Below are 17,725 nucleotides of genomic sequence, written 5' to 3'. Positions count from 1 at the left end.
GCTCTTTGAAACCACCACAGCGTTGCGGCGTTGTGCGGTTTCCACAATTTCTTGTTTGTTTACACCGCACTTTTTTACTTAGAGGACTAACATGTGTAGAACGGTTAGTGGCTAACAATGTCAAACTGCATCGGGTCACCCTGTTCTTATTGCAGTTTTTGTTTAGTTCAAACGCAATGATAGACGCCTTTCAAGTTTTACTAATCCTGTTATTAGAAGCTGTACTGTTCACAGGTACCACGCGTGTGTTTTAGATCAGGTTACGTCCTGAGAGCTCTTGTCCAGCAGCGTTAAATCCATTAACTTGTTCAAACTCTTGCCAATAATCCATCAGAAACATTGTATGCATTACTTCAAAGTATCCAATTACAGAAACCCATTGATGATTAAACAATTCGGTGCACTTGGGGAAATGTAGCACACAAACCCAGGGTTTCTATGAACCAAAAGTTGCCGAAATTTTAGTTCTTTGAATTGTCATTGCGGTTTGCAAGCAGCATGGTGAACGAGAACATTATGTTCTACAGGGGTTATTGGTAATTTATCTTGCTTATGAACGTACAGACTCAGAAGATGCCACTTGTCAACAGGAAATATAAACTTTCTTCAAGATGTTGGTATATGCCATTACTGAGAGAGAAACATTGGTAATTTTTTTTTCCAGATAATCACAGGACATCTGAGTCCTGTGAGGTGTTGGATGAGTCACGTTATCACATATTTTACAGACGATCGATCGAATTGTGCGTGTTAATTACAGCAATAACGCGGGAGCATTCGTGATATTGGCATCTTCAGAGCGCATGCAATCTATAGAAAATTGCTGGTATTATACACCGTGGTGAACACGATTAAATTGATGGCTTGACATGGAAGAGAAGGGCTTGATCATTCCCAGTCAGGTGCAAAACTGATGGTAAAGTTCTGAAAGTAAGAATTTCAGAACGTTCACAATTTGTATGAAGTCTAATAGCTGATATTACTGTTTTAAAAGTAATTCATGTGAATTTGGGACTCTCATCAACTGAAGATGCTTTCTTCTGCCTAAAACAAATATCATTAGATGTATCCTTGATGCCCACATCTAAGTTAAAAGGCTATAGTCATTAATATTTTTCTTTATCCCAATAATCTAGCTAGTGCAGTAGTCTGAATTAGAAACCTGGTCTTCATAAATAGGCACCAATTGTATTGAAAAGCTCCGGCTTGTGGGTATGTCTTATAGACCCCCGAATGGGTTTGCATGTGAATGTCTGTCCACATTCCAAGATTAATATTATTGTTATTTTTAAAGATCACTCACATTTTACATCTTGATAAAGTATTGTATAAAATTACATGGGGATGTTGGTAGAACTTTTCATAGAAAGATCAGAGTATAGTTCATACTGGTGATCATGCAAACATTTTGCATAGTGCGAGCCAGAAAATTGAGCAAAAGATTACCTGCTGGTAAGAGGAGACAGAATTAGAGACATAACAAAGGCAGAAACTGAAAGCATTGTTGCCTCCTCCTACATCTGGTTTGCTTTTGAGTTGCGAACTATTTCTGCAAGTCTGGGTGCAGTAATTTATCTGTCTTTATTCGCCTCTTTGTCTGGTACATATAAACAAAAGTCTTGTTTCGTCTTTCTGTCCAAGAAAAATGTTGTTGATGAGCAGAGTGTCCAGAAAGTATTGTGTTTGTATTCCTCATCAGGGAGATGGACATCTTTGGTGCTTTTACTTCCTTGTGTCTATGAGGCTGAAGATTTCTTGTCAGTGTAATGTAATTTACAAGTGATAAAACGCAGTTATACAACAAGACTTTTGTGGAGATAAGATTTGCTTAAAGGCGCTCCAGTTGTAGTGTTACACCTCACTTCCATCAAGCTGACACCTCTCAGCTAGGCTCTCATAGGACTTGTCCAGCCATTGCACTTAAGTAGCTGGAAGTCAACAGGAGATGACTGGTCCGGTCTGACCAGATTGTGAATGTTGAATAGTTGGGCCTTGCTACGGGTCAGGCTCGTCGGGGGGTGTCAGCACCGTGTTAATGGTGTGGCAGTGTAGCATAGTGGTTAAGGAGCAGGATTCATAACCAGAAGGTTGCAAGTTCCTCACTGGGACACTGCTACTGTACCCTTGGTACCCCTGTAACCCACAATTGCCTCAGTAAATATCCGGCTGCATAAATGGATAACATTGTAAAAAAAAAAATATATATATTTATATATAAAAATATATATAAGTCACTTTTAAGAGCATCTGCTAAATGCCAATAATATAATGTAATGTGTTATACACTCAATGAGAGGAATGGTGGAGACCAGGTATGTCCATCCTGAATAATCCTAAAATGAAAATTTGTCTCAATGAAGTGACAGATCATTGGGTCTCATTTGATAGGCGTCATCAGCTTGATGTATAGAGAGATTAATTGAGTGCTCTACAACTCTCATTTCATATAATTTGGCACCCTGATCCCACTACAAAATCCCAAAGGGACAAAATGCCTTGTTATCGACACTTCTTTGCTGTAACTACAATTCTTATCAGCAGGGATCAGAAGGGAGAAAAAACGAATTTCCTTCTTGATTGTGGGTGACTTGATCTCAATTATTATGTCTGTGTTCCGCTGTAGACAGACTGAAATCAATAATGGGTGGTTTTAGTGCTGAAATATCAGGCTTGTGTTTTGTGAAATTTTTGGCTTTGTTTACACAGTGCATTAAAAAAACAAACAAAAAAAAATTAATATGTATACGGTGATCTCCATATAGCCTATTCAAACTCCTGACCAATGAATAACAAAAAACATGCTATAAAGGAAAAAATTGTACCTATTGTATTTTTTCTGCTTAAAATGTAAATGTTATACTGTAATCATAATGACATAATACTTATTCATTGCATTTATATTGTGCCTTTCAGTCTTTCTAGTTTCTCAAAACACTTTCTAAAGAGGATGGGTGACTCACCTCAATCACCACTAATGCCTAGCACATACCAGGGTGATGCATGGCAGCCATTTTGCAGCAGAATGCTCACCACATTTCCTTTTAAGTATAATTGTTGGCCATCATTAATACATCTTCAGTTGTAAACCATGAAATTGTTTGCTTTGTTCATATTCTGCTATACTGCTCTACCTGTGTCTGACTTTGTAACTGATCTGCACGTGTTATGACAGAACCATGAGGTTCCCTTTTATGAAATGCTGTCAGGCTTGTAACCAAATATGCTGATTATAACATCATCATGATCATGTGTTAGTGTTCTTCAATATTTCATCGATCCTTTGAGTGGAAGCTTAATTTAACTTGACTGAATAACATGCTCACCCAGCACGGGCTACACACTGGATTCAGCCCAAACTGACAGGGACAGTCCCAAGGTGAGAGGTGTAATGATTTCAAAGTCAAAAACACAAAATGGTGGACTTGCATACAGAGTTTGGAGGGAAAAAATGAAAACTGGCAAAGTGCCTTTGCTTTAAAAAAATGACAAACATCTCATCAGCACATCTGATGATTTTGACACTGATGTTGGCTGTCAAACTGAAAGCATTTGTGAGCATCTTTACACAATCATTTTAGGTACAGTTGCTTACATGGAACCTAATCACTTTGGTGTTTCAGGTACGTGTCTTTTTCAAGATGACTACACGACCGCCAATCTGGTTTAACTGTGCTGTTAAAATGTACTAAGTGTTTGGCAGACGAAGCACACATTAAGAGACCATTCCATTGTATTTTCCATCTGGTCTTCACACAGTACAGTTCAGCACACAGTATCTTCATTTGTAATGTTTTGAGAAACAAAGTTTTAATCTGACATGAAGAATGTCAACAGAGATTAAAAAATGCCATGGGAATACTGTAGATTAAATAATATGCTTTTCTTGGGAAGATAAAAACCAGCACTGTGCTCATGATCACAAGAAGGCAAATAACACCTGGTGTGTTTCTAGATATTTGGAGTTACTTTCCCGTCCAAAAATTATCTAGAAGTGCTCATAACTTCATGGGTCATTCAGAATTAAGGCATATACCTCTAGAGTTTCAAATCAAAACAACATTACAAATTAGAAATGACAAAAAAGGGTCATTTTCTTCTGTCTGTGGCACTGTGCACAGTTCAAAATGTGAGTAACTCTTTCTTTTAGTGTGTCTTTCCTATTGCTGGGGAAGATATGAAATTTATGCATCCTTTTGGAAAAACCATTTATTGCTAAATTAATGAATAATAGAATTATTGAAGTAAGGAATAATAGTAGAATTTTTTTATAACATTTGTGGTGGGGTGGAGTACATCCCTCTTCCCATATGCAGCTCTTAGTTTGCCCCAGAGCAGAGCTCCTGCCACAGAGAATTCGGGGCATTTACAAGCCCTAAGGGCTCCGGTGCGGCACTTTCAGCGGACATGGTTAGTCAACATCAGAGGACCGTAAACAATCCTCTGATTCAGCCCTGATCACAGACTCTCCATGAGACAACAAAGCATTCCAAGCATGGAGATTATACAATGCACTGTTGACTGGCACTGTTGTTCCTGGCGGCGTTCATGAAGTGTTGCTTTGCTTTTATTTACTGTACACACAGCCCGGTCCTGTGCTAGCGAAGGGACTTGGTTTCCCAGTGTTATCACTCAAGAGGTTTTTCTCCTCACAGTATGATATAAAGGATGTTGGTGTGTTTTATAGAATGTATTTTATGACTGCCTTAAGAGCATTGCAGCATAGAGAGAGTCCTTTTCAGATGCAAATATGATTTTCATTCTAGAACGGCATTGCATTTCAGATCTGAGCGCACATACTGAATTTGTGCTTTGTGTACAGTAAACCAAAAGTGTAGCTTTACAGTGGACCTAACCATAGTGAATTATTTTGTAACCCGTATTTATTTGCTCAAGGTTATAGAGTTATAATTTCTTTCTAATGAATGTTCCATTATCATGGTTGAACATTATTGAACCATTGAAGCGATCAGTGTAATGCCTAGGATGTTGCACAATATGTACCTCCTGCCTAGAATTTGTGACAGCAAGGACTTGTTATGGAACTTACTCCACTCCACAGCAAACACATTAAAAGCTTAATTTGACTAGTATTCAACGGGAAAGTCAAACCCTTTGTACCTAGGTTTTTGATATGGCAGTTTAGACAACCTTTGCTTCAGACAAAGGTTATTTAAATAAGGTATTCATGTTAACATATTTTCAATGGAAAACCCTATCAGACAAAGGCAAATCATTGCTGGCTTTAGATGAATCAAGTCTATGCCGGAAACTCAAATTTCCCCATTTTCTGTAACTATGATTACTTTTAATAGGTTTGCCATTTTGTTTACCATTCATACACAATATGTTCATGGTAGAAACATGGTGGAATGCTTAATGCAGGTGAATGTTGCAATAAAGCAGCTCTGTTATTTTTGTTTTGGGAATGGTACCCGTCATAGGTTTGTGCCTAAGATAAAAAGAGGATGTTAAATCAGTATCTGTGGAGAATTAAATGAGGTAGATTTGGGTACCCAGGTATACACATTGAACGGTGTGCATGACTCTCAAACTCCTTCATTTTCCTTGCTGTTTGTTTTGTGGCGTTTCCTAAAAATCCCATGAAAAATATGTTTGACACTCTCTGGCATTCTCTTCTGTGTGGCTTCACGTGGACAATATGTCTCTATTTGCCATATCACTTAGATTTAATCACTGCTGATTGGGGTTCTTAGATCATATCAATAATTTTTGTAAAATGTTATTGCTGGCAGGAAAAAGAGATCTTGGATATTCATGTAATCACCCTTGAGACCCATTCTCACTATTACTTGTGGCAATGAAGGAAATGGAGGCCTAAACATCACTGAGCGTGAACTGAACTAGGGATATTGTACTGCATTGGTGAGACGTGATGCTTTAGGTCCATAATTGAATGGTAATGACCCTAGAATTAAGCAGGAAATTAGGGCCTTATCGCTTCAGTGCTAGCTGAGACATGACTTCATCAGCGCTTTCACCAGACAGAAAACCTCTGCCTCAGAGAAGGCTGAAGGGATCATGGATCTACTGTCTGTTTCCCCTTTATGATCAAATGTGTTCATGCTTGAATTCATTTTGTTTTGCAATTTTATTCATCTTGTTTTTGCACTGATAATATTTTTCTACGGTTCTTGTTTGTTTTTGTTGGTGCTGTGCACATTTAATCATTGAAGAACCTTGCAATTATAAATAATGCACATGAAAGACATTCAGAAATTATATCATTTTTATTTTTTTCCCCATTCAATTTTGTAATATTTGCTATTATATCACCACTGAACTGAGAACTGAAAGTTGACAGAAACACCTGACAGAGCCATGCTAAACCTGTATTATGACCTGAATTATAATATCACATATACTGTAACCTCTGAAGACAAGCCTTGGTCTATGTCACAATTAATGGGAACTGGATAACTGCAAGTCCAAGTCATTTGACCCAGTTCAGTTTCAGAGAAGAGGGGAAGGTTTTGCAGCTGCACTGCCACAGAAAAATGACAAGGGATTAGAAAGGTTTGCCTTAAAAGTCATTCTTCTATTTTTGGTCCCGTTTCAGCTGTGAGATGTGTACGGAGCTAGTCATGCATCATTGCCTTCGGTGACCTTTTCAGTGGAAAGTTTATAGAAGAATGAGCTGGCTGACTGTTATTTTAACCAATTTAAACGTTCGCTGCTCTTAAGGCTGATTTGACCCTGATCTTTGCATGTAATGAACTGACTGATGTTTTTCAAGCCTTAAAGGCATATGAATGTTTACATTTTTCTTCTTGTATACCCAAAATGTACTGCTGTCACCTAAACAGAGGTTAGTCAGTTTTGATACACATCTAATGTTTGCACTTCCTTACCCCTCTTAGAAATCACTATAGAATATGTATTAGCTTTAGTTGCTGATCAGGTTATTATTTTATTCAAGCAACAGTGAAGTATAACATTTTAAATTCCCATGAAACACATCAACCTTTACGCATTTATGATGACCTAACGTTCAGTTAGGAAAACTAAGGTTTGTTTTGTGTGCTTGTAGCCTCAGAATGCTACCCAGGCGGCTATCGGACCTTGCAGAACCCATATCGCAGCATCGATTTTGACTCAACGGAACTGCAGCACACAGCCATCCAGGACCTGATCTGTGACCATTCACTGCCTCCGGGCTGGTACCGCTTCATGATCGATAACAAACCAGCAGAGATGCCAACCAGCTGTGTGGAAGTAAGCCTAATTACATTACTGTGTACTTTTCCATACCGTAGCTTCAGTATATTCCAAGCTAGCATGCTGGCTACCTTCCCAACAGCTCGACCTTGGGCTACTGCAGGTTCTTCCCGTCTGATTGTCACAGAGGAACCTGTTTGCAAAATGCATGTATTAAAATATGAAATGATGAATGTTTATTTCGTATTACATTTATATTACATTTATTAGTTGCATCTCAAAACCTTTCTATAATGACTCATGACACATTTTTGTTTGAGTTCTGACAACTGTGCAATACAGTTTTAACTGAAGCATTTTCATTCAGGTTGTGGTGATGCTTCACCTTAATTTAAGACTTATTTAAGTTAAGTTAAGTTAAGCAGGTAGTTTTGAGAGCTAATGAAAACAATCAACAGCAATACCAGTTCATATATCTACCTAGTGAGATAGATGTATAAAATCAACATTGTATAGATCTGGTTTTCTTCATTTCTGGTTGTTTTTTCTAGAGAGGTGCATTCAAGGTAATACATAGTTGAGCACATTGCAAGCACTTTTGATAATTGCCTGTGCAGATGCAAACCACAATATTCCTTAATGGCACTGCAAGCATGACTTGCCTGATATCCACGGAGTCAGAAAGCATGGAGAGAGATGGGTTGGAATGATTTGATTAGGCATCTCCGCACAGCGGAACTCTGTCCTTCTCTGGCGTAATGAGTTCCCTGGTCGGTGAGCAGCGAGTCCCGCTCTTCCCCCCAGATGAACAGGTGCGGGACCCAGGCCCCCGTGTGGCTGTCCCTGAAGGACAGCTCCCTGCCTCGCCCCGGGGAGGTCAGGCAGCTGTCGGCCTGCGCCACCTGGCAGTTCTTCCACGGCAGCACGAAGGACTGCTGCCTCTTCCGCATCCCCGTCTCCGTGCGCAACTGCGGCGACTTCTTCGTCTACTACCTGCAGCCCACGCAGGGGTGCATGGGCTACTGCGCCAAAGGTGAGGCCGCCGCCCCGTGTCCTATCAAACTTACCTTCAAGTACAATTTGTATGTCTTTGTTTCTGCCGGGTTTGTTTTTGGCTTTGAGATGCATCCTTCCCTGTCTCGTGAATAGTCAAACCAATGCACATCAGTATGAGTTTGCAGAGGCATTCTGAAAAGTTGAACTTTGGTGCCAGGGCTTTATTATTTGTTACATGTACATTTTTCAGTTTGAGCTGTTTTTAAAAAATGATAGGAGCAGCATCTGTCATTTAGGATATTTCTGCCACTTTTTACACATGGCATACACAAAAGTTTAGTATCCTCTCTTGCCTTATAAGTTGGCCTTGTAAACATAAAGAATAAGCTGATAAAGCATTTATTATGTGTTGAAAATTTCAGCTTGTTCACACAACACACTAAAGCCTTCCTGGAATGTAAGTGATTAGTTGATTAATGACATCCATATGACTTGTTGGGAACATGGTTTTATACGTAATGGCAAACTGGAAAACTCTTTTCCTGTTTCACGTCAGTCATGTTGTCTTGCTTGTCTTGAAATGCATTGTTGAAATACTGTTGTATGGAAGCTAACAGACAAATGAGACAGACCTTCTTCTCTAAGTTTTAGCTTTGATAACAAATCAGTTTCAAGATGTCTGTAACTAAAAGGGCACAGATTCTTCCAGAACTCTCTCACATCTTGAAACTGCAATCCAGTGTTATACCAGAGAAGGACATAGTGGTCAAAAATGGAACAGAAAGCAAATATAATGTGCTGTTAAAGCAATGTTTTTTTTTCCACTGGTTTTTAGTGATTACGGAATTCAGGCTGAAACTTTGCCCACCAGGTGAAGTGGAAGTCAATGGCATTTGTCAAGGTAATAAATTTTAAAAACTTGGAGTTTACTGGCAGCTGATTAAGTGTCGATATAAAGAGACAGGCCTTGAACAAAATAACATATTGCACTTGTGTCACAAATAACATTGAATGTTTTAATTTCGAAATGATAACAGTCAGAGACTGGAAAGAGAGCATTTTACTAGACGCCAGATGAACTCTGTGAACTCAGTCTCCCTCCATTTCTTGATTAGACACAGCATGGCATTTGAATCCTCAGTCACATGACTTGCTTTGTTTTCCTCTCCCCCAGCAAGTCTCCCCTCTGTGTCGTCCAAGCCAGCCATCACCCCAGAGCTGGTGGGCAGCAGCATCCACCTGCGATGCGCGTTCCGAACCGTGACGTCCACTCTGCCCATGGGCTACCTCGTGGTGTGGTCACGCCACCTGCCCTCCGGCATGAAGGAGGAGATCAGAAGGGCCTCCACCCTGCAGTCGTTCTCTTTGGTGGAGATGGACGGAATTCACTTTAAGCTGGGAGACACGGTAATGCCTTCGGCCACAGCTGGATCAAGATGGTTGGGCCCCTGGCTTTTTGTTCCTGTGTAGCTGTCCCCTGATTCCATATTTCATACAGCAAGAAATGACTAAGCCAAAGGCAAAGGGGGGAGAGGGGGGGAGGGGGGAGCTGGCTGTCCACACATTGGACCAGTTACAGACTTCACGGGCTTGTTTTCTTACACTTTGAAATTCCTCACCTGTTTCCTATAAAACAGAGGGATCTTCTGCTGCGCTGCTGCACTGTAGTGCACAGCGCCAGTGCAAAGCGGCATGTGCGGCGTGTGAGCGGCCCTTTGTGTGTTTGTGTGCGGTGGTGAGATTGAGACACCCGCTTCAGAAGTGCTGATGCGGGCACTGGTGCGCAGCGGGGCAAGGCGGCCTCTGGCTGCGTCGGGGCGCTCTGTCCGTGCGAGGCGGCGGGCGGCTGTGTTCAATCACGGGTCTCCCCGTAAACATGTGCTGATGTCATGGCTGCACAAGGTCAAAGACAGGTTCTGTGAACATCACACAGAGGGATAGATTAAACACAGCCCTCTGGATGCTAGGTGAGACTCACGGATATCCCGGTGAAATGTTGGGATCAAATCGTAATGTGACTGAAATACTTTGCTTAGCCTTCTCTATACATCATACGCAAATGTGTTAACATATGGGAATTATTAATAATTGAATTATTAATGTTTTCATTTGAAATGACTGAAGCATTGCACTGTAATTAAATGCAAACCTTAGGTTGCTCATTTTGGGGGATTTTATGGTCCATGTAACATTTACAATTTCACATAAAGTTGTTTTTTTGTGTAAAAACCAAAGCATTGCATGTGTAATACCTTATTAACTTACCTCTGTGTGCATTCATGTATTTAAATGCCGAAATCTGTTTTGATTCACAGATTTCCTGTAGTGTCTCCACTTTCCTGAGGAACTCCACGAGCACACAGTCAATGTCCAGGGAAAGTGATGCTTTTTTTGCTGGAATCCGGGTAAATCAAATCTCACTGTAATTAGAATTTTTTTCATGGTCAACAATCTATGTATGAAGCGGCAGTGTTGCACAGTGGTAAGGAACAGGAATTGTAACCAAAAGGTTTCTGGTTTGATTCCCCAATGGGGCACTGGTTATGTACTCTTGGGCAAGGTACGTAACCCAGAATTGCCTCAGTAAATGTTCAGCTGTATAAATGGGTAGCATGTAAAAAAAATCCTGCGCAAGTCACTTTGGATAAGAACATCTGCTAAAAGCCAATAATGTAATGTCACTTTGCAGTAACATTCACATATATTGCATTGCTTACCCTACTAATATTGAATAAAGTGACAGATGGTACTCAGCAGAGGAGGGATTAGCTGTGCACCTGAGAAACACCTAGTGCTTTTGTCCTCTGTATTCACCTGCAGTTCACACCAGAAACTCTGCACATCATGGAAGACGGTAAAGAGCACCACCTGACCATCCACAGCACTGTGCCCGTGCACTGTCACGGGGGCGAGCAGAACCGCCACTGCTCTCTCTCCGTCCACCTCAGCGTCCATGATGCAGGTATGAGTCTTCCGAAAAAAAAAACACTATCAACCATGTGTGCTCAACCATGAAGGTGCACTCACACTGAGCAGTTTTACCCGGAGAGAAAGAAACGCCCATACCGAACAGGTGTGAGAAAGTCTGAGATGCTTCCGCTGTATTGCTGTCATTTTTGTTTTTGCATTATGTCAACACTTGCTAATGTGTCGGCAGCTGGAGTAGCCGGCCATAAGCATTTTTACTATGTGTGCTCACAAGCTAAATGTTTTTGAAATTGTTATGTTAATGAAGTTATCAAACTTGGCTTAATGTATGCCACAGTATGTTTTTTTTCTGTATTGTATGAGGAAACAATATGATTAATATAGTACTACATCACCTCAGTAGTTAGCCTGTTCCAGTTTCGACATAGCTTTTACTTCACGTTATGAGACTCCCCTAGAGTGATACTCGGAGCTCTTTGTGTGACGCCAGCGAGGCTCTGGGTCTCAGCTTGTGGAAAGGTTGACGCCCTGCAGCTGTGTTGTGTGCATTAACGACTCTCCCTGGCCTGTTGACATCTCAGACAGCCTAGGCCTGGAAGCCCCCAATGTGGCCCTCTCGGCGTGCCAGGTGGACCTGCAGCCAACGCCATGCAGGGAGGGCAGCTGCGCCCAGGCGACCCTGCTGCTGACGGCCGTAACCGACTTCACCCGCGACGGGAACCGAGTCAGCCTTCTCAGCGCCACGGCCGCCCGTGACAGCCCCCGCCTCTGGAGGGGCTACGCCCCCGCACCTCTGAAGGTCAGCTCTGTGAATGGCTACTCTCCTAGCGGGAGTGACATGGTGGTTGGAGATCTGTGGCTGTCTGTGTGTTTCCTGCCCCTCTCCAGCTGTGTTCCCGTACTGGTGGGGTAGGTAACTGTGATCCAGTTCATAGAAGACGCTTGTGTTTTTTCCTCTTCCTTTTTATTAAATTTCACAGTCTATTCATGAAGTCTATTTGTAGTTAGATCCAGATGTCTGCATGCTCAATTCATCACACTTAAAAATCATCAGTTGAGAGAGATTCAGAAGATCTGCAGGGTTGGGTCACAACAGGCTACACTGTGATTTTCTAAAACACAGGTGGGGAGTGTTCTGCTGTTTCAGGCTCTGTGAGTGGTTTGAGCGGGTGAAATGTGCTTTCTGTAATGAGGAATGCCCTTCAGGAAGAGATATAGTTAACCCTGAGATGTAATCCAAGATACGTGATTATTGCCATTAGGATTTTGTAAGGTTTGGTCCATTATATTCTTATACAATGTTCTCTAAACAGGTATATCATTGTGAATTATGTTTCATATACCCCGTCTTCCATATATACCCTGGGGATAGAGGTATATATTCACATACCCTTGAGAGTTACTGGTCATGTCCTTTTAGACTGCCCCTTGTGGCCATGTACTGCCATCACTCATTTCCAGTGGAAGAACAACAATCGAGTTGGCGCCCTACTTCATTCATTAGACTTATGATTCCAGACTTATTTTTTCCTGGGGGAAAACTGCCGTCCTCACAGAGTGAAAAAAGGCCCACGGGACACATGACACCCGTCCTCCCGGTGTGTCACTGCGAGCCAGAAGATCACATCTGTATTTACTGAAGACATATTTAGTCATCTTCTGCCTTCAGTAGCTTGCTCTTTAATCATGGCTGCTGTGCTAAGCTGTGTTTTTCCTCTTTACAGGTGATGGTTCAGGACATTCCCACTGCAAGTTGCTACTCTTTGACCGACCCTCACATTATTACATTTGATGGCAGGTAACTGGAACTACTGAGCATATGCACTACAGCCAGACTTGACATATGCTGCCATCAGTTTCCCCAGTTCATTTGTATCTATTTTTGTTTGCAAATGATTACTGATGATTACATGATTACTGTACCAATCAGTACTGTAGGAAATCCAACGTTTTTGTTAATACTTGCAATACTCTATGTTGTAAAAAAGAAAACACCTGCTACATATTAAGAAAACAAATTAGAATATTTGAGCTTCATTTTACTGAATTTGTTTCATCCAGGCTAAGGATGTAATACCTGGGATTGATCCTGGGATTTTTACGAGAAATTAGTCTTTGCAGGTCTACAGGATATTTGAGAACAAATGTTCAATTTGTGTTTGTTCTCAAATTTAATCATTCGGCTCATCTCCTAATGTCACCAATTTCATGTCAACAGCTATGTCTTTTTGTAATGTTCAGAAAAACTATTTGCACCCAAGGCTCCCGATTAATGTTTTCAGTGGTAATCTTCGTGCAGGAAAGTATTTCACAGACTGAGGCAAATAAACCTTTCGGCATTGCAGGAGCAAAATCTGTGTAAATTTTGTGTACAAAATCTCTTACAAAGACACAAGCTTATAAATACTGTACTTTCATGTAATGACTTTGAAGCTTAACTGGAATGAGCTTGATTACCTTGATGGAGGAAAATAAAAGTGTGTTTTCACTTTAAAAGTTCTCTTTCAAAAAATGTTAAAATTGTGACATTTGTATCTCAGCTCTATTCAGTACAATATCCACTCTGCCTTAGAATACAGTTGCTGCTTTTAAGTACATGTTGCCTCCAGCTGATAATCTTCCTTCAATTATTGCCTTCTTCATCAGGAGATACCTTCACTTGACTTCCACACACAGCTTTCTTTCATTTACCTTTTAATCTACAGTAAAGCACCCACGCATCTGTAATGAATCTTTTTAAACAACCTGCATAGGATAAGAATAGAACTGCTGCTCTCTTCCATCAAAACAAGTATTTGACTGATATCCTTAAAGGTGTTATTTTTAAATTGTTTGATGGAAATAAGTCCACTGAAACAAATCCACTAACAAATTCATAGAACCTGGATGCATGGATTTTTCTGTTGTCTTATGAAGTTGTTGTGGTGCCAGAGTTTTTGGTATCATGGTGGTGATTTTTCACAAAGGCTTGTGCTTGCTTTCCTCACCAGGCGCTACGACAACCACCAGACGGGTACGTTTGTGCTGTACAGGAGCCTGCACCGGGAGTTCGAGGTCCAGTCCCGGCAGTGGGACTGCGGCAGCCGGCACTACGCCGTGGCCTGCAACTGCGGAGTGGCAGCCCGTGAGGGGAACGACGTCGTCACCTTCGACATGTGCAACGGGCAGCTGCAGGAGACCCGCCCCCAGCTGTCCGTCAAGAGCCTGGGCGCCGTGGTGTCTGAGCACCTCAAGATCCTGGAGACCCATCATGGCAAGAAAGTCACTGTGAGCCAGACTTAGCTTCCATTACAGAGCTGTGAAACTGATGGTAACATTTAATATATGCATTCAGAACAGCGGAATACTCAGCCAACTGCAGTGTTCACTGTGCAATCTACTGTAAGATTTTGTGTGTGTGTGTGTGTGTGTGTGTGTGTGTGTGTGTGTGTCTTCCTAAAGGTAAACATAATATTCCATCATAGTGAAGGGGAAGCTTTCTTGCTGCCAGGGTCATTAACATTTATGGTTACTGTGTACTCCTCATACGGCTCAGACAGGAAAATAAGATTCTTTTTGATTAGTGCAGAGAATGTGTAATGTTGTCTCTTATGAGGGCTTAATTATTCATCACATATTTTCATCTTATATTTACATACACAAACCTTTAAGACTGAGTACTAAGTTTCAGCTTGTGCACCAGTGAAACCATGTATGTCTGAAATCCGCAATTATATGTGACTGCTATGCCCTAGGTAGACAGTGGTATTGACGTTTCAAACAGACACTGTACAAGATGGATTTTATTCAGGGGAGGGAAAGGATATGTGACCTGCTCTCAATGTGCCATGTGCATATTGCTAGAGTCTGTCATGTTGCTTTGCTTCCATGCATTTGCAGATCCTGTTCCCCTCCGGGGCCTTTGTGCGGGCAGATGTGAGTGACTGGGGAATGAGCCTGTCCGTCAGGGCACCCAGTGTGGACTTCAACAGCACCCGGGGCCTGTGCGGAACCTTCGACCGCAGCAGCCACAACGACTTCCACCACCCTGACGGCACCGCCCACAGGACCGGCAACCCCGAGAACTTCATTGAGGATTGGAGGTAATTGGTTTTCCTTTCGTTTCAGAGATGGGGTGAGGGGATATGGGATGAGGGTCCGCTGCCCGAATGGCAAGATTATGCCTGGAGGCTATCTCCTGATTCCCCCCATGCCCCTGCCCAGTCGATCCTGAAGTGTCAGTTGATGAAGCTGTTGAAGGCCAGGTACAATGGTTATTTTAGGAATTCATGTTATCTGCAATAGTCCTGCAGTGATATTATTACTGCTTCATTAAAATGTCTGGAATGAATTTCGTTAATACTATATGAGAGTATTTTTCTCAGTCCCACTTTTGCAGTTTTTTTAAAAGTGTTTTTTGTTTTTTAAAGTTGCTACTTGATTATCTGTTGTAGTGAGAAGCTTGTGAAGTTGTTTTATTCCAGCATACCACAGTACCTTTGGCAAATGATTTAGGTCCAGATATATCTATAATATATCTATATATCTTATATATCTATATATATATAAGAAATGAAAATCTGACCCTTACTAAGTCCTAAATCCTTGCCATCCCAGCCATCGCAGGGATTAATTAAAAGCCTGCTGTCATGGCTCACTTTCTGATGCAGATTCCACATGCTCCTTTTTTGTCAGGATAGCGCCTGGAGAGAGCTTGTTTGACACCACGCCCCCCGCTATAGAAAAGGAGATCAAGCCTAATTTCTGCCGGTGTCAGAAAGGATACAGCATGTCTCTCCACGCGACGAGCAGGGCGGACGGTTCGTTTAATCGCCTGCCTTCATCGCACTGCCTCTCTCACGATGATGTGGATTACACATCCGTCTTCCCCTCCATGGATGTCACCTCCGAATATGTCGACAGTCCCAGGGGGGAGCGCGCCGTTCAGAAACGGGACACGTCAAGTTCTGAGTTTTCCAAGAGGCCTAAGAAGGAAGCACCGTTGTATCCAGAGGTGGACAGTCCAAATCTGGAAGGGTCAGTAGTGATTAACCGCACAGACCCAAAGTGGGAGTCTGGGAAGGAGCCAGGAAGAGCTGAGAGCAGGCAAAGGAGGCAGGGTGACTATGAGTACCAGCCCGTCTTTATGTTCCAGAGCCTCACCCAGGCAGATCTGGAGAGCTTCACCTACTTCTTCCCCGAGGACCACCTGTCAGCGAGCCGGCCGTCTGCGCGGCCCACCTGGCCCACGCCCAGCGGGCTGACCTCGGTTAAGGCCCTGGAGATCTGCCAGCTGGCCCTGGCCAACTCCACGGTGGGCGCAGTGTGCAAGGAGCTGCTGGGCAGGCGGTTGGACGAGGCGGTGGACCTGTGCATCCTGGACCTGCAGCTGAAGGACGACCTGGCCTGGGAGGAGGGCCTGGTGCCCTTCCTGGAGAACGAGTGTGAGAGGAGGCTGCTGGAGAACAGGACTCTGCAGTCCCATGAGCTGGGAGGCTCCGCCGGGACCCCGGGCGAGGTGGTCACAGCCCTGAAGTGCCCTAATTTCTGCAATGGGAATGGGCACTGCACCGAGTGGGGCTGCCAGTGCTTTCCAGGACACAGCTTCTACGACTGCAGCCTGACCATCAGTACGTATTTATATCGCCTGTACATGCTTTCCAGCTGAGTTCGAGCTTGCTGTTGACATGCTAGTGATATGCTTGCAACACATCTAAGCATCAGTGAGTATTGAAAAGCTCTTTTTAACTGTTTGAACTGAGAAAGGGTTTACCATATGGCTGTTGAATTGTGATTTCTAGTGGAAGGTTTGGTAGCACTAATAAAACCATGATATTATATCATGGTATCATTCAGCTGAATATTTTTAAGCATAGAAGTGCCCCTAGTTTGAGGAAACTTTTTATACTGTATATATCAAGTTTCCGTTTGGTATGATTAGATATGTGTGTTTATTAAAATCTCAAAGCTATGGATTTAGAATGCACTTTGAGGAGGATATTGGTCATTTTATTGTTCAGTAGTCTGCGATGGATGCGATATTGTTTGGATCAAGTGTGCATTTTCTCTTCAAGCTCAGTAATTGCAGTCTGTATCTGATAAGATTAGCTCGTCTGTCAGCTGCTGGACACATTGTTTTCCCCGTGACTGGTCCACAAAGGCGCATTGTGCCGTGCTTGGATTAAATACATGGCATTCAAGGTGCAAGTGCAACTAGGTGGCAATTGATCATGTCTTTTTTTGCCCTGTCTTTATCTTCAGACTGTCCATCATACCATCTCTTCCCTTGCACTTAACTCTGGAAGTAAGACTCTTAATGAAATTTCCAATTGCGAACCATTATCACATACTGCTAAACTCATCTTGTGCCATTAAGCCCAAGTCCAAATAGGAGGCACCATCCCTGTGTATTTATCTCTAGAGACCCAGCAGATTGTGTTTAGAGTTGTGTGCTATTTGAATTTTCTGAATTGTGCCATCAGGGTAATACTTGGCAGATTCCTATCAGCTGTGCGAATCTGCCTTATTTTTAAGCAGTCAAAGAAAGGGTTAGAGTGCTCTTGGTCCCAGCGGTGTTTGTCGTCCTGGCAGTCCGTGTTTCTTCGTGATATTTTGATGCAGAGTCCTGGCCCACTGCCAAATGAAT

General features: G+C 42.3%; 1 protein-coding gene across 1 annotated transcript in view; it reads left to right on the top strand.

The window, feature by feature from the left end:
* si:ch211-246m6.5 (von Willebrand factor D and EGF domain-containing protein) overlaps window positions 1-17,725 on the top strand; it is a 55,462-nt gene that overhangs the window by 296 nt on the left and 37,441 nt on the right. Inside the window, exons 2-12 of the mRNA XM_036540811.1 lie at window positions 7,049-7,233; window positions 7,981-8,209; window positions 9,008-9,073; window positions 9,347-9,579; window positions 10,488-10,577; window positions 10,993-11,134; window positions 11,682-11,899; window positions 12,825-12,898; window positions 14,091-14,367; window positions 14,980-15,182; window positions 15,775-16,709. Of these exons, the coding sequence (XP_036396704.1) occupies window positions 7,049-7,233; window positions 7,981-8,209; window positions 9,008-9,073; window positions 9,347-9,579; window positions 10,488-10,577; window positions 10,993-11,134; window positions 11,682-11,899; window positions 12,825-12,898; window positions 14,091-14,367; window positions 14,980-15,182; window positions 15,775-16,709 (2,652 nt within the window). The remainder of the gene's footprint in view (window positions 1-7,048; window positions 7,234-7,980; window positions 8,210-9,007; window positions 9,074-9,346; window positions 9,580-10,487; window positions 10,578-10,992; window positions 11,135-11,681; window positions 11,900-12,824; window positions 12,899-14,090; window positions 14,368-14,979; window positions 15,183-15,774; window positions 16,710-17,725) is intronic.

The sequence above is a fragment of the Megalops cyprinoides genome, chromosome 11 (genome assembly GCF_013368585.1).
Source record: "Megalops cyprinoides isolate fMegCyp1 chromosome 11, fMegCyp1.pri, whole genome shotgun sequence".
Taxonomy (NCBI): Eukaryota; Metazoa; Chordata; class Actinopteri; order Elopiformes; family Megalopidae; genus Megalops; species Megalops cyprinoides.
Note: the sequence above shows the minus strand (reverse complement) of the source record. Positions and strands in the feature narration are given on the sequence as shown.